Source organism: Chelmon rostratus, chromosome 14 (assembly GCF_017976325.1).
Source record: "Chelmon rostratus isolate fCheRos1 chromosome 14, fCheRos1.pri, whole genome shotgun sequence".
In the NCBI taxonomy this organism is placed as follows: domain Eukaryota; kingdom Metazoa; phylum Chordata; class Actinopteri; order Chaetodontiformes; family Chaetodontidae; genus Chelmon; species Chelmon rostratus.
In genome coordinates, this window is record NC_055671.1 from 20,495,342 (window position 1) to 20,511,799 (window position 16,458).

The 16,458-nt window shown below is 39.3% G+C and overlaps 2 protein-coding genes across 3 annotated transcripts in view; one reads left to right on the top strand and one right to left on the bottom strand.

Annotated features, from left to right (window-relative positions):
- arrb2a (arrestin, beta 2a) overlaps positions 1-8,586 on the top strand; it is a 29,605-nt gene extending 21,019 nt beyond the window's left edge. The window contains exons 11-16 of one of the 2 annotated variants that reach the window (XM_041951598.1): positions 469-541; positions 1,507-1,644; positions 1,738-1,821; positions 2,928-3,004; positions 3,247-3,301; positions 3,859-8,586. In XM_041951598.1, the coding sequence (XP_041807532.1) occupies positions 469-541; positions 1,507-1,644; positions 1,738-1,821; positions 2,928-3,004; positions 3,247-3,301; positions 3,859-3,946 (515 nt within the window). In that variant the 3' untranslated portion in view covers positions 3,947-8,586. Of the gene's footprint in view, positions 1-468; positions 542-1,506; positions 1,645-1,737; positions 1,822-2,927; positions 3,005-3,246; positions 3,302-3,855 lie in introns of both variants that reach the window. The other variant, XM_041951597.1, reaches the window with a different exon arrangement.
- Positions 8,486-15,999, bottom strand: taf9 (TAF9 RNA polymerase II, TATA box binding protein (TBP)-associated factor). The gene is made up of 7 exons (XM_041951604.1): positions 15,925-15,999; positions 14,427-14,508; positions 13,256-13,392; positions 12,844-12,978; positions 12,678-12,759; positions 11,536-11,649; positions 8,486-10,052 (listed from the first exon to the last, which is right to left on the bottom strand). Exons 1-7 carry the CDS (start codon positions 15,958-15,960, stop codon positions 9,895-9,897), a joined length of 744 nt encoding a protein of 247 aa, XP_041807538.1. The 5' UTR covers positions 15,961-15,999; the 3' UTR covers positions 8,486-9,894.
- Positions 16,000-16,458: the final 459 nt, after the last annotated feature.

A 16,458-nucleotide genomic window follows, 5' to 3' on the forward strand; every position in this document is an offset into this window, starting at 1 on the left:
TTTTGAAAGCAGAGGTAACAGAGTGTTTCCTTTTGTCTGAGGTGTAAATGTTCTGTGGATAAAAACAGAAAATGATACATGATCCATGAAACATGTGTTGTAAATGTCACTTCCAGTGAAGAGCTGAAGACACTGGATCTGTGTGGAGCGATGAGGAGGCTGTAACCTTCCTCACATTCATACATGAAACAGAAACAGAAATGCTGATTTCGTTTGAGCTTTGACTGGAGCTCTTTTAATGACTTTGTCCCGCTGTGTCCTGCTCTTCTGCGATGGTTTATTGGCACCGACTGGAGAATTAGAATGCAGTTTACCTCCATCAGGAGTGGATGGAAACAAGCACTCGCTTCTGTTTTCTCTTGATGATTTCTGGATGTTTGGTTGCAATGTTGCAAAACTTGTCTTGATGATTTTGCTGTCTTCTCTCTGTCTTTGTCTCTCATCCCTTCTCTCTCTCTCTCTCTGTAGTGCGTCAGTATGCAGACATCTGCCTGTTCAGTACTGCCCAGTATAAATGTCCAGTGGCTCAGCTGGAGGCAGAGTAAGTCCCAGTTTAATGTCTCTCTGCTCCCAGTATAAATCTCCTCTGGCATTTTTTAGCTTAGGTCAGAGACAGTTTGGCTTCCTGCTTGCCTTCAAAGTTATTATTTGGAAATTAAAAACAAAGGCTAAACTAAATACTACTACATATAAAACCTAAACAAAGAGTGAACTTTTCTTTAAAGGTTACCCCAGGTATATTTTATTATTCTTCTGATTCTTTGTCAATAAGTTTGGTACAAAAAGATACCCTACAGTCTCTAATATTTAATTGAGTTAAAGAGAGAATCAGGCTTTTAATGGAGACGGGCCTGATTTCCAGTCTGCCCTATGTTCCTGTATTTGATTATATTTGACAAACCTGACATTAGTTAGTTTTAAATGGAATTAATCTTGTTTAAACCAGAAATAACCTGGATGTAACTGGTTTAAACCACTGTTAAACAGGTTTGTAGGTATTTCAAGACAAATTGCTTTAAACCAGAGATAATGTAGATAAAAGTGGGTTTTGTTTGGTTTGAAACTGGTTTAAACAAGAGATAAACTAAAACTGAATTAATGTGGATTGAAACTGGTTTACATTGATGTAAAATGATCAGCTGGATCACAGTGGGTTTAAACTGTATAAAACAGTTTAACAAGCAATTCATTGTTTTAAACTAGAGGCCATAACCAGAATGTTTTAAACTGCTTTTAAATGACAACTGATGCTGGTTTAAACCTTTTTGCCTAAGCAATAAACTGGTTTAAATCAGAGATAATCTGGGTTAATTAAATTCATGTACGCTGCAACATAAACAATGATGCAGCGACATCACAATATGATTTTACAGTTGATAAACTTTTAAAAACATTAAATTATCATCCAGAACTATGCTCCTGATCTGAAGTCAGGCTGTGGAGTTCTGGTGAGTGGGCGGGGTTTACCTGAACAGTTTGATTGACAGCAGCGTGTCATCTCCTCAGCGACCAGGTGTCATCCAGCTCCACCTTCTGTAAGGTGTACACTCTGACCCCGACGCTCGACAAGAACAGAGAGAAGAGAGGACTCGCTCTCGACGGCAAACTCAAACATGAAGACACCAACCTGGCCTCCTCCACCATGTAACACACACACACACACACACACAGGACAGGTGTGTAATACAGGTGTGTTGGTGCACCCACGTGACCACGGCGCTCTGTTGTGTGTTTCAGTGTGAAGGATGTCACCAACAAGGAGGTTCTGGGGATCCTGGTGTCCTACAGAGTCAAAGTCAAGCTGGTGGTCTCACGTGGAGGGTATGACACTCACACACACACACACACACACAACATCACTTCCTGTCCTCTCAGCCTCACTGTTTCCTGTAGATGTCGTTGGCAGAGTCTGGAGCTCGACTCCAGCTGACTAATCATTTGTGGCTGAGCTGCACCCACATTAACTTCACTTATTAACAATACAGCAGTTTGGAGTGTTTTTATACTTATGTCCATCCTTTTTTTTTTCCGGTAAAAATCTTTTTGCCGACTCATGTTGACCTCATGGGCAGTAATATAAAGGGCACTATGGTAACGCCACCCATCATATAACACCACACTTGATTGTTAGCTCATGGCTAACTAAATCCTGATCCTGACCATCAGTGTCTCCATGTTGGTGCAGCTCAGCCTCAGCTTCCTGCTTCCTGTTGTCAGTGTCAGTTACCGTGGAAACCGTCTGCTTGTTGCTGTAGCTGCTCCTCACTGTGTTTGCTTCCACTGTAGGTTGTGAACATGTTGTGAACGTGTTGCTTTTCATGTCATCTCCCCTCTGTGTTCTTGGCTTTTTGTGTGGCTCCTTCCCCTCCTCTCCCCCCTCCACTGCCCCCCTCCCTCATCCCTGCAGGCTGCTTCGAGGCATGTTGGAGAGGTAAATGTGTCTGATCTGAAGCCAACAGCACACATGAAACATAAAAACACAAATCTGCTCCAGTTCAGGGCTTTAAAACCTGCAGTTTAATTTATTTATTGATCATAACAACAGATGGTTTTAAATTACAGGTAAATTGGATTAAAGTGGGTTGTTTGAACAGATTTAAACCAGAAATTTGAACTGGTTTTAAATGAAGAACCAGTTCAAACTGGCTTGAGACCTGATAATATAAGAGATAAATTGGCTTTAAATCAGATCAATCAAATTTAGCTCTATTCTATCATATTTTAGTAAGACATTTTCCTGTTTTCTGACCAGCTCCTGCTGTCGATACAAACACTTCCTGCCATGTTTACCTGTTTGGGTCTCGATAATGTAATCTAATGTAGATTTCCACAACAACTCATCAGTACATCAGCAGATTTGTGTTGAATTCACTTTCTGTGTTTGATGACATCAGTGTGACTTCCTGACGCGTTTGTTGTTTTTCCAGAGACGTGTCGGTGGAGCTGCCCTTCATCTTAATGCATCCTAAACCTGTGGAGCCCCCGGTGTCCCGCCCACAGTCAGGTGACTTCACACCACACAGCATTTTAATATCCAGCAAATCTGTGACCAACATTCAGCCATACACAACATTACGTCACTAAAACACATCGTCCATAGAGAAGTGTAATCAGACAACACACATGGCTTTTTCAGCCTTCATGTAGCTCTCTGCCCTTTATCATTCACTGAATTTCCATGGAGACAAGAGGCAGTTTCCACGGAAACAGCGGTGTGACATGCTAATGTATGTGTGTGTGTTACAGCTGTGCCAGAGATGGACCCCCCCATCGATACCAATTTGATAGAATTCGACACAAAGTAAGTATCAAATCTTTTTTGTTGAGTTTGTTAAAACGGAGACAAATGCAAACTTTTTGAATTTTATATTTTACTTTTTTACACTTAAAGTTCTTCTTTCCTGATTTTCAAAGCCACAGTTCACATCTCGTCCTCACCGACAAACATTTAGCATCTGTTCTAAATCCACTGGGTTTGGTTTTAGAGTAGCAGGACTTGTGAACATCAGTGAAAATATGAAACCTGAGTTTCAGTACTGACACCAGTACGTTACTGTCCGTCGCTTTGTTCCAGACTGAAGTATCTCAACAACTTTAATCAATAGGCTTGAAATTTCTTTCAGACATTTCTGTTTCCCTCAGAATGAACCGTAGTAACTGTAATGATCCCATAACTTCATCAGGTCAACATTTTAATATGTCCAGTATTTTCATCAAAATATATTTATTTTTTTAGTTTCTTGATCAAAACCTTGGACCAGAACCAGGAAGTTCCAGTTTCACGTCGAGTCTGTCGTGGTCGTAGCTCTGCAGCAGCTTGATGGATTGATAAACCGTCTCTCTTTGTCCTCTCAGCAGCATCTCCCAGGACGACGACTTCGTGTTCGAGGACTTCGCCCGCCTGCGGCTCAAAGGCGTCGTGGACGACAAGGACGAGGACTGCTAGGAGCTCGCCAATCCCTTCATACGCTCGCTTCGAAACCACCACACAAACACACACACACACACACACTCCTACACTCTTCACGTTACATTCCCCGGTGGAGGGGATGGATGAGGGCATGTTTGGACGGAGGCCTCGCAGGGGCATCGGTGGTGTTCTTCCTCTCTTGCTTCAGCCATTTGTCACGCCGCCGCCATTTTTGCCGCCGTCTTCTCCATCTGTCTTCTGTTTCTCTTTTTGCTGAAGGTTGAAAAACTATCAATGTTAAGCAGCTGCAGGACAGATGTTGGCGGTGTGGATTGAATCTGCTGTTTCTTTCTGTGTAGTCAGGACGTTCAGGTGTGGGCGGGGCTGGTGACATATGAGAAGGAATGATTGATCGGCGGAAACAGAAAAAGTATACGTAGTAGGACTCGCAGTGTTCGTCCTCCTTTACTTTGAAGTCTTTCTTTGAATGCCGACCGTTTCCGCGGCGACGATCACCGTCTTGTACAAACAGAATATATATTTGAAACATAGAAAAAAGTAATCTTCTACGAGCAGTTGAGATCTGTGTTGAGTGGTGATCGCCGTTTTTCTTAAAAGTAAATACTGTAGATGCTTTTTACATCGTGGCTGCAAGGGGAGGAGACACACACACACACACACACAGTTACAGTCACAGCAGTCTTATACAGGCGACTGAAGTTCGATTTCACCAGCATCCACTCTCTCCTGCTCTCGTCACTCTCTGAACCCCGTCGTCCGCTTTGTAAAACATTTGTTACGCGTCACGCTCGCGGTTTCTGTGTAAGAACCATTCCAGCGTTGATGGAGTTGTTTCCTTTCATTTAGAACAATTTCCATCACTCTGAAGTTAAAGAATAAGTTGGGTTGTTTTCAGCATTTTGCTTTTTGTCACCAAATTTCATGAAAAGATCCAACTGAAGGTGTAAATCACAAATGACCTGAAAGCAGGTATATGAAGCTGCAGCGATCTAAAGCCAAGAGCTTTTCTCCATTTGGAACAAGACTTGATAGAAATTAACCAAAATAATTCCTGCATATAAAATAAGACTGATAAGTCTGGTGTTATTCTGTATTTTTGTTATTGTCAGCAATCCCATGAAAAGGCTAAAACAAACTTTGTTTTTGAAAGAAGAAATTCACCCACAGAGGAGGAAATAGTGCTTTTAGTGGACTTACAGGAAGATGTGTAATATGTGGAGCGTTAGAACCACTGTGAGGAAACATAACATTTGAATTTGAGCATTAAAGTCAAGAAAGTTCAAGAAAAATGTTTTACAAGTTAAAATTATTAACCTCACAAATCATTAATTAAAGTTCAAAATATTTCCAGAATAAATTTAGATTTTTACCTGTTGGTTCCCAGTGAAGATCTTTAAAAACGGCTCACAAATATTCTTATTCTTAAACCAGACTTTTCATGCAGGTATTTTTTGGTCGAAGGGTCTAAAGCCATCGAGTGACTTTTCTCACCGAACGAAGTAATAATATGTGTGAAATTTTTTTTAAAAGGGACATTTTGTCAGTATAAACCTTCTTGGCACAGAGAAATAAGCTATCAGACTATCACCAGACTTCTATATGTTTCACTTTTCTTTTCTGCACCAGGTTTAAATCGGGGTTGTGGTGCCTCTCCGGCTCGTTCAGCTGTGGATTTGTTCTTCAGTCAGGGAAGTTAATTGATCACCGATAAGCAGAAGCTCCAGTCAGACGTCAGAATATTTCATTCTTTGTTCTTCAGTGATTTTCACATCTTTCTGTGAAGGAATCAAAGGATCGTGCACACTTGCACTCACTTTATTGAAGAAGTTTCAGGTTTTTGAGCTTAAGTTGTCCACCGGCTACAGATAAATAAACTTTTTTTTTTTTTGCTCACACAGTTTTGATGTCACCTTCCTCTCCTCTTTAAAAAAAACAGCGTTTAACTGTTAATAACACCAAACCGAACTGAGCACAAACTCTGATCACGCTGGAATCGTTTTTTAAACTCGGATTAAACTTTAAGCCTGAGTTGGACCTCGAATCACTCAGCAGACTGAGATATTTGACCTGCATCTGCTTTAAATTGGTCTGGTTTCTGCTCATTTGGTCCTGTTTACACCTGACTGACAGTAAAAGTGGACTTCTCTTCCTTTTCTGAAACACAGAGCAGCACTCGCGTCACTTCTTTTAGTTGTGAAATGCTTTAAAACCGATGCTAAACTGTGAGTTTATATTCAGACTGAATCAGACCAATCAGAGAGAGCGGTCAGCTGAAACAGTCCGTGACTCGACCCCACCTGGCTTAAAGGATCAAACTGTCATCATCAGCTTGTTAAAGGGAAATACTGCTGTTCTTTTGTTTATCACCATCTCTGCTTAAAATTCTCATTGACCCAAATGCACTTTCAGCAAATATGTATAAATACATTAAGTGTTTATTTTTGAAGGATCAAGCTGCATCTTTTAGTAATTTAGTTACCACTGTAAACTGCATTGTGCCTTCTAGATCTCACTGTTGCCAATAAGATATCTTTTATTGCCAGTCCCTTGTTTATTTTTTTGATTATTGCGGCTAAAAGCAGAATTTGCAGTGTAGACTGTGATGCAGTTGTGACTCTTTTGTTACTCGGTAAATTGAAGGAACCTACTGTACGTCGACAAAAAGAAAAAAAAAAGCCAATTATAAGTACGTCCGGACGATGATTCTCTGTTATTGTCTATCGTTGTTCCCTATAGATAGGCTGTAAGTTCTTGTGTTAGCAATAACGTTATTCACAGTGCTTATGTCTTAATTACTGATGAGTTAAATTTTAATTGTAGGATTTTTTTAACGACTAGTCAAGAAAAAAATGTCTTCTATTTAATTAAAAAAAACATGCACAAGTTTTACCATCAGCCTTCTGTTTTTAAATGCTAGCTATTTAAAACAAATGTCGAGATCGTTTTGTGGTAATTATTCATTAATTTTGCCTTTGAAATGTGTCCCTAATTATAGGCGGTTCGCGTGTTTTCTGCCCTGAATAATGCCTGGCAGGCAGAAGTTATCATGTGACCTAATTGGGAATACTTTGGTTATGTGAGAACAACTAAGCCATCTCCATGGCAACGGAAATGTGTTTGAAAGCCTCGGAAACAACGAACAAGTTGGACCTTGTGTTGAGGGTTTCTTGTTTTTTGTTTAATTAAATTCTTGTAAAATTCAGACTTTTTGTCTGGTAAAATTACAACTTGAATGCCGATAATATGACTTTTTGTTTCATAAATTATTGTATTGACATTCGTCACGTTTTAATCTCATAAAATTTAGTCTTTATTATGAGTAAAATTTCTTAGATTACAATTTATTCTCTAAAGGACTTTTTGTCTTATAAAAATACAGCTTTCCCGTAACACCGCTGCTTTTTACTGGCTTTAGTTGACTTTGCTCTCAGAACTATAACTTAACTGTCAAAACACATTTCAAATATTTCATCGTAATGAAATCTCAGTTTATTTCTCACCGTGGCCCTAATTCTACAGTCTTATCACCAGTGTCTATGTTGTGTGACATAAAGTTAAAATACAAATGACCAAATCATACACGAGGAAAAGTGCCATGAAAACGTCCAGAGCCAATGAAAACAGTGCATGAGAGATGTGACTAAAATAAACCAAACGGCACCAGTGTTTCCCTTCAAAACCACCACATGACCCTCCTGCCTCCCCTTCTCCTGAAGCATCATCCCTCTTTACGTTTTTGTTTTCTTCATTCAGACTCAGACATGATGTGAAGGACTTCAGCAGCTCGGGTATTATTATCCTCTACTTGATCTTTTCTCTGTGTGTTCATTCTTAAAAACAGATGGCTGAAAGTAGTTTTCAACGTTCGTTCGTCGCCATAAAATGTGTCTCTTAACAAGTTTTACCCCCCCCCCCCAAAAAAAAAAAACAAAAACTGCACAGATCAACATTTCACACGACACAAGAGCACTGCACTTTCATTGGAAAACAAACCCTCAGAACTGCAGACGTTATTACTTTTTTGCTTCTTTCGGGAGAAAAAGAAGAATGTTGATCTTTTTTGACGCTTGGCCATTTTTCAAAATTGTTGTTTTTTTTTTTGTTGAGTTTCGAGGCTTCACTCAAATCAACAAACTTTTTTTTTTTTAAATCTAAAAACTACCCTCCCTTCCCCCTTCGCTCAGTCAGTCATTGAAGATGCGACCGTCACCCAGAAGGGAAGAAGAAGAAGAAGAAACAGCATGTTTTTAATTTTTTGACTTTTATTTTTATTTTCCAAGCAGTGCTGTGAATCGTACGAGCTGTGATTCTGTCCTTATTTTGTCGTGCATATGTGGGGTAACTTTGCTAAGTGTGAAAATATTTTGACAAGTGCCACGCCCCGGCCTGTGCGATGCTTACCATAATGTCTATAAAACAGGAAGTGATTTCTGCTGGTGGGACGAACACCAGAAAAGATAGAATTATGATTATTATGCTTCTGATTATTATTATTATTATTATTATGGTGACTTATTATTACTTCTACTGTATCATCATTGCGACCATGATTATTCTCATAATCATTTAAGAGTCTATTGTTTTGCCATGTATTTTTTATTTTGAGATTTTTATTTTAGTTTTCTTTTTATTATTAAAGGCAAAATGAACTAACAGATACTGCTGCTGTCTGGTGCTTGTGCAGTTGATGAATTAATGTTTTAGACATTTTTTTCAGCCACGTTTTTGTTTTTTTTTGTCCTCAAATGTCAAACTGAAGTTAGCATTGATTTGGTGAAAGTTAAACTAGACCAGATTTTTTTGGAAAACAAAAGTCTGGTTGAATACAACTAATTTCAACAGCAGGTGGAAATGCAGTCACTTAAATGCTGTTCAGCAGCGGTTAAATGTAACTCAGGGGGTGTTCACATGTGCATTGACAATAAAAACACAACCTTTTTTTTAAATATATTTTTCTAAATGCTGCACCTGTTGTCTAATTAAAGTTTTCGTTATTTGCTTTTATGTGTCTGCAAAGGGGCAATCCGTTGAGCTCTCAGGGCCACCATAGTTTCAACACTCCAGACTAATAATGACAAATCTTTCCTTCCTCCTTGACTTCAAAGAGTACCTTATAAAGCAGAAGTTACTTCGACTCCACAACATTTGAGGGGAGAAATATTTTACTTTGTACTTCATATTTAACAGCTTTTTTTACTTTGCAAATTAAGAGTAAATTACAAGGACAGCTGTCAGAATGACAGTAAAATCCTGCTTTTACATCAATGTCTGCGTAATAATACTCTAATAACATACAGTAGTATAACAGTCACAGAGGACATTTCTCCGCATTGAGTACTTCTTAAATAGTTTGTACATCATCCTGATGTATGCTTACATGCTATTACTGAACATTTTCAAGGCAGGAATTTTACTTGTAACACTATTTTTACAGTGCAGTATTAGCATGAAAGGATTTGAGTACTTCCCACACTCAACAGTTATGTCCCGGTGCACCGGAGTGCGCCTGTACATCAATACAAGTTAGTCTTTCAAGTGCTGATATGCTGAATTACAGCGCGTTAATGTTTTCTTGTTCTAGTGTTGATTTTCCGAGGTGGAAATGTTCGGTGGAATATTCCTCCGAAGCAGTTTAAGAACAGACGCAGCTCAGTTTAAATTTTGATGCAGTTTATTGTAAATCAGCGGAACATCACAGCAGGTTTCCTCACGCAGTCCAGCTGTAACCAGCCAAATTTGAGACCACCCAGCTGACTGGTTGACTCCCAGCGTGAACGGGTATCACTGAAGGTGAAGCGGGTCTTCTCTGGTTAAACGAACATTCTAGAAAACTAACATCACAAGTTCTTAATGAGCCGTGATCTGGATCAGTTTCTGGTGAGAACAGTCTTTTTTTTGCATTTTTTAAGGATAATTAAAAAGGTGATTTAAAAAAAAAAAAAAAGCCGTCTTCAGTCGCGCCGTCATAAAGCGTCATAGTCATCTTCGTCTTCGTGCTTCCTCTTAAGCGACTCTCCGCCCGAGTTCTGCGACACCATGTTGGTGGTGATGAGGATGTTCTTGGAGCCGATCAGAGACGGGTTGATGAGGACGTTGGAGACGGCGGGAGTGGACGGCGTGGCTGTCGGGACGAGAAGAGCAGCTCGGGTTAAACCTCCCGGGTTTTGTTGTGCATATTCACAACAGGTGAAGAACGTGATGTTTTTGGAGGCTGGCAGCCGTTTTGTTCTCATTTACAGAGTTTCTTGTCAAACACGCTGTGAAATCTTACAGGATTCTGTAGATTTGCATTTGTTTAAGCCTGTTTTATAATATTCACGTGCTCATATGTACACTGAAAACACCCCATAATACTGTGGCAGGGGACAAAATCAAGTTTAAAATCTGTTAAGAAGATTTGACTCAAAGCTCTAGTTGTTTTAGTTCAACATCTGCACAGACATCAGGTGTGTTCGTCCACCTGACATTTGTTCATTCTCCTCAGCGGTTTTAAACCTTCAGGATCTGATGTTTTACTAGTTGTTTGTTGATTGTGGTCGTCTGGTCCTGTTTGTGTTGTTTTTTGTGTGCTGGGTGTGTTGATTACAGATGTTCACAGACTACAGAATATTTTCATTTAAATGTCTGTTAAGTCACTGAATGTGTTAACACAATGATGACTGAATCTGGCCCACTGATGAAAGTATTGCAATATTTATGTGATTGCAGTAAATAATACAGTAAAATGCTGTATCAAGTTATTGCTGATACTAAATGAATATTTCCTTCTGCTGCAGCTTCACATTAAAAGCATTTAACACGAGTTGGCTTTTATTAAGAAGTGGCCAAAGGAAGTGCAGTGTGTTCGTCAGTGAGCTCAGCACTTCCTGCTATCGCTCATCAAAAAAGTGAAACAAGGCCAAGTTTGAAATGTTATAGGGGGTAATGGAAGAAGAACGGGCAGCCACAGTGAGCGGTAAGATGACGAGCTGCAAACCTACAACTTCTCAGCAAGAAAGGCCAAATATTGCCCGACGTGTTTATTCATACGTCAACAGTTTGTTTCACTGTTCCCAGAATTCTGTAGCCTGCAGTATTAAACCACATCTGATGTTCCCACCAGTAACTACAGGTGTCGCCACATCAACCAGGACTGGAATCTTTGAGAGCCACATCAATAAATCAAAATAATAAATACTATGTTCCAATAGGGAAGTGCCTGCAGTAAATTATAATTTCATTGCCAACTGTTGTCTGAGCAAAGCCACATAGAAGAAACCTGTGATGAGGTTATTATAGTTAAAATATCTTCAGTTGGTTTTAAACTGGTCTTTTTATGGTTTTAGACATGTTGTTTCTTTGATGGAACCTTTTTATTTCAGATTTTTTTTTACTACTTCTGTGACATTTTGTGTTTTATGTCTTTTGTCACTCTTTGTATTTGTTGCTGATTTTGTCCAAAACACTTCAGAAAAGACAGATTTTTAATATCTCTGAGTCATTCCTGATTAAATAAACATCAGCTTTCTTCAGATGTAACATACTAGAAGTCAACAACCTGCTACTGGTCAGTGGTTGAACCCTGATATTAAACTGGCATTAGATTTAAAATAACAGGTCCTTACTGGTTTTGGTGGTGGCCGTCTGAGAGGGTGGTGGGATCTGCACGGTGAACCTCTGACCCGTCAGAGACACCGGAGCGCCGACTTTAGTGGTGACGGACTGGACCGACGGGGTTCCTGTGAAGAAAACACTGATCAGAACACACTGGGCCAGTGCTCACAAACTGGTCCAACTGGGAGCAAAGATGAAAGCCACATCTGTTCAGACTAAGTGAAGCAGAAACACACCATGACATGAACAGAGACACACCGGGTTTATATGAAAGAGGTTTTTCTGGAGTACTACTAGTCTAACCAGAATCAGGGGCGTAGTAGTGAAACTACGGATCATGACCCCAACACAGAGAACGTCTTAAATATTTACTTTCAGGATATTTTACTGTTGTATAGTTCTATTGTGTGACTTTCCCATGACAACTTTCACAGACACTTCTTTAAAAATATAAAAAGGGAGCACATCCAAAGTTGATTGGAGACATACAGACATGTGACACTGACCAGCTGCAAGTCAAGTGTTTCATGGTTTTACATTAATTTAAGTTCCACTTCACTCAAAAATGTGTTTTTCTTGTTCCTTTAGTGTGATGTTGTTGAGAGTTTTGGATTTTTTTCTCTGAGCTCATCTTAAATCTCAGCTTAACAGCTAGACTGACCTGCAGGATTTCTAGAGTTGCTGATTAACTTTCTATCAATCAACGTATTCGATGTATCTGTCCATGTTTTCTGCATTGTGGAAACCACAGGACCCTGTATTCCATTCTGCTCTAATCATGAAGCAAAGATCCGATAAGAGATTTGGGTATCTTATCCAAAATTTAGGCAGCTGTCAATTTAAAAAATAACTTTAACTCTTAAATATGGTTCGATGGTACTGGCCACAAAAATACAGTATTGTTTAAGTTAATAAGTTAAGTTAAGTTGATGATTGATGTGACCTTAGATTGTCTACATCCCATAATTCCTTTTTGACAAACTACAGTACTGAGCATTGTTGCACTCTAATCGAACATGTAAGAATCGAGACATGAAATGAGGTGAGAAGGTCAGGATACACACTGTAGCTGCAATGCATTCTGGGTAACACTAGCCATCTGCCTGGGCTTGTCTGTAATGTCCTCTACAGTAGCATCAAATGACAGACTCACCAAGGGTTGGCGTGCTCGGTCTGCTGGAGACAGCGCCGACACTGAGGCGAGGCACCGATATCCTGCCAGCGGATGACGACACCTGGAAGGACAAATACACACCTCAAAGAGTTGTTTTGGGGACTAAAAGGAAAATTAAACCGGAGGACAAGGTTTAAGGTTTTACCTTCTTCTGTACAGACTTGAGTCTGTAGTTGGGCGCAGTCAGGCAGTAGCGGTCTGGAGGAAGTCGGGGTCCGGTATATGGTTTGATTAGTGGCAGAGGAGTCTGGTTCTTCTGCCTTGCAACCTCCAACAGGAACTGAACACACAGCAGAGCAGGAGATACAGGTTATGAAAGAAAATATATATATAAAAAAAAAAACAACAACAAACAAACAGCATAATAATGTGCACAGCATTCATCTGTGCTGTTGTTTAAAGAGCGCGTCTGTTCTTCAGCAACAATAGTTAACAAACCATTTTCAGAACAAGCTGCTCAGGCAAAAACAGAGACATGAGTCAGAATGGACGTAATACAAAGATGTGATTCAACTCCATATAACAGTTGAGAGAAGGACAGTAACATGAAGGCTTACGTCTCGCGGTGGCGGCGAGGTGAACGACTGGTCCATGCGACACTGGATGGCCAATTTGATATCATCAGCGTCCACATTGGACTTCTTGGCGTGTGTGGCGTAGATTTTGGCATCCTCGATGATGGTTGTCACATATCCTGTGGAGAGAAACAGTAGCTGAGTTATGTGATGCTACTTAAAATCCTTACATATAACAAAATAAGTGTTTGATTCATTATTACAATGAAAATTTTTTTTATATAAATTTTTAATATATTTTGAAAGAATTTTACAGATTTTTTAAAGATATTTGACCTGTTTTGTTTTCATGACTTATTGTTTTGTTTTACAACACTGGATTCATTTTTTTACATTCATCAACAAAAAAAGTCCTTTTAATGTTAGAGTGAAAACAGATCTTTGTATAGAGGTATGCTGCCCCTTGCATGCTTTCACATTGTTCCACTGATCTACAGATGGTGGTAAGACGTCTAGATAAGCAGGAAAGTGGCAAAAAGACAAAAAAAAAGGCAGAGAAGAAGAGATTGTACCCCCCAACATAGCTGACCGTCAACACTGTATAAAACTCCTGTGACATCATCTTCAATGCAACATAAACACAGGACCAACACTGAATTACTGAACTGATTACACTGAACCAGACTATCGCATCCCCTCAACAGGTACAATTACTAGCCTTGTTGACAAGCTGCACAACTGAAAGACAAGATAGAGGCACAGCCACTTTCAGCCGATAAAGTGGCCATAACGATTGACTGCTGGACTGCGATAACTGCAGAGAGTTAAATGACAGATACATGCCAGTACCTTGACGAAGACTTCCTTGAGGTCTAACAAATGTGTTAAGTGTATTTCCAGCATCAAAAAACATCCGCAGACCAGATTTGCAAAGTATTTCACAATTAATACTGTTTACATCCATGTTTACTTGCTAGCAGTCAGTGCATTGCTGTGTATCTTTAAGTGTTAACACCACCTGTTGATCAGTGAAATAATGTGAAACCAGTACAAGTCTAAAACTCAACAGGGATCCTTTAAGAATACAAAAACTGTACTACCTCTAAATTTGCAGCCATCTAGTTTTAAGTCCGCTACAGGCTTCTGTAGCAGTCAGACATGACAAACATGATGTTAATCTGTTTATTATATAAATTCAGTGTTGTTAACTTACTGTAGGTGAACTCTAACATCTGGTTGATGACTCGGGGCTCATACTCAGTAATGCCCATGTCTTTTAGGATCTGTATCATCACCTGCAACACACAGTTATGATCCATCAGACAACATGACAACAATAGGATGAAGAAATACAACATGAGTTCACGTCATCAAACATAAGTCCTCACACATGAAACAAAAACGATTAAATGATTGATTGGTAGGAAAATTAAAAGGCAGCTATTCTCTGATATTCAATCATTTGTTTCAGTCGCTTATCAAGTAGCACTGCCAAACACTCACAGGTTTCAGCCTCTCAAATGTGAGGACTGCTAATTTATATCACTGTACATGGAATATTTGAGGGTTTTGAACAAAACAATCCATTTGCAAATGCCATCATGGGCTTTTGGCCCTGTGTGGCCCAAATACCCCCAAAGATTGCAGGTTGTGTGAGTTCATGGCCTAATGGCCAGGTCTATAAACATATTGCATTGCACAGTTAAACAATTGGACCCATTGACTATGTAAAATGGTCTTTAAAAAAAAAGAAAGAAACTGCAACAGAGGGCCTTACAGGGTTAGAACTTGTAACAGGCAGTTTTATGTATTTTATAAACCCAACAAATACTGCATTACTTCAGTGAGTCATACTGTCAGTTTTTAATTTCAATTTGCTTGATAATTGAATAATTAATTCTCTTTTTCTATGTTTGTACATCAAATATCTTTGGGTTTCAGACTTTTTTCACTAACTGTTGACTTTTCATGGACTAAACATTTAGGCTATTAATTGAAAGAACTAATAGTCAGATAAATCCATAACGAAAATAGGAGCACTAATGTATATATGTGTGAGAACTGATGTTTTGAAAGGGGAAGAAGCCTCACAGTGGCCAGATTTTACCAATACACCGCTGTAACATTGCGCTGGACAGACAGAATTAGTCCGCATACTTTTGGCCATGTAACGTTCCTGTATGTACCACTGTGTTACACTTCACTTAATGAAATTCAGGACGAGCAGCAGCATGTTTTATATCAAGACCCTGTAAACTGTGAGAAAACAAGTAAAAGCGGCAATTACTCATGTGGAGGAGTCAGTTACCGTGACACCAACAATTTAGCGTCCTATCTCTTAAGTCAGGTCACGGTGTTTCGGTATCAAACACTACCTAAAAGCTAGCTTACATGGTTGTTAATGTTAATAAATTCAAGGGCTAGTCAATGTCAGAGACACATATTGCGCAAATCTGTCAAAAAATGCAGAAGACACTCGTGTTTACACCCCAACAGCACTTCTCTGCCGGCTACTGGCTAGGCTAACACGCTAACTGATAGTGTTGTGAACGGTAATCCAGAGCTAATGTTAGCTGACGAGCTAGCTAACGTTTGTAGGTTCAGAGCAACATATACAAACTGTTGCATTTAAACAAAGCCACGATCAGGGTGAATTCAAACTGCATCTTAATGACAAATGAACTGTCAAAACTCTGATTTAATAACGTTACCTGAGCATCTTTAGGGATGGTTTTGGGAGCAGACATTTTGAATTTTTCGTTTACTCCTCGAAGCGCCTTTCTGTCTTCTTCTACTGTTTCAGCTTTCAAAAACAACCGATCGCTGTAGAACGACGCCTGTTGGCCAGGGCGTGAACTACCGCGAGATTATCAGAAGATCCGAGATCTCACCACCGAAAATAAAAAAAAAAATAATATATGAAATACCGGTACTGTTCATATTCCTTATTTTTAAAGTCTATTCAAAACAGAAGTACAAAAGAATCCTTAGTGAAAGGAACGTCAATCGTCAAAAAAAGCACTTAATGTCAAGCTTTAACAACAGAAAGCCTGCAGAGGGCGCTACAGGAAAACATATTAAACTGCGTGAGAGAGCTTCTTTCTTTCATTCTGGTCTTCCGCTTTCCTTAACATCTTGTAATATTCATTTATTTATAATTTTTTCTGATCTTTGATTTTTAAGAATAAAGAATATGAGATATTTAATTGCTCAGTGGAAAATGTAGTGAAGTAGAAGCATAAAGT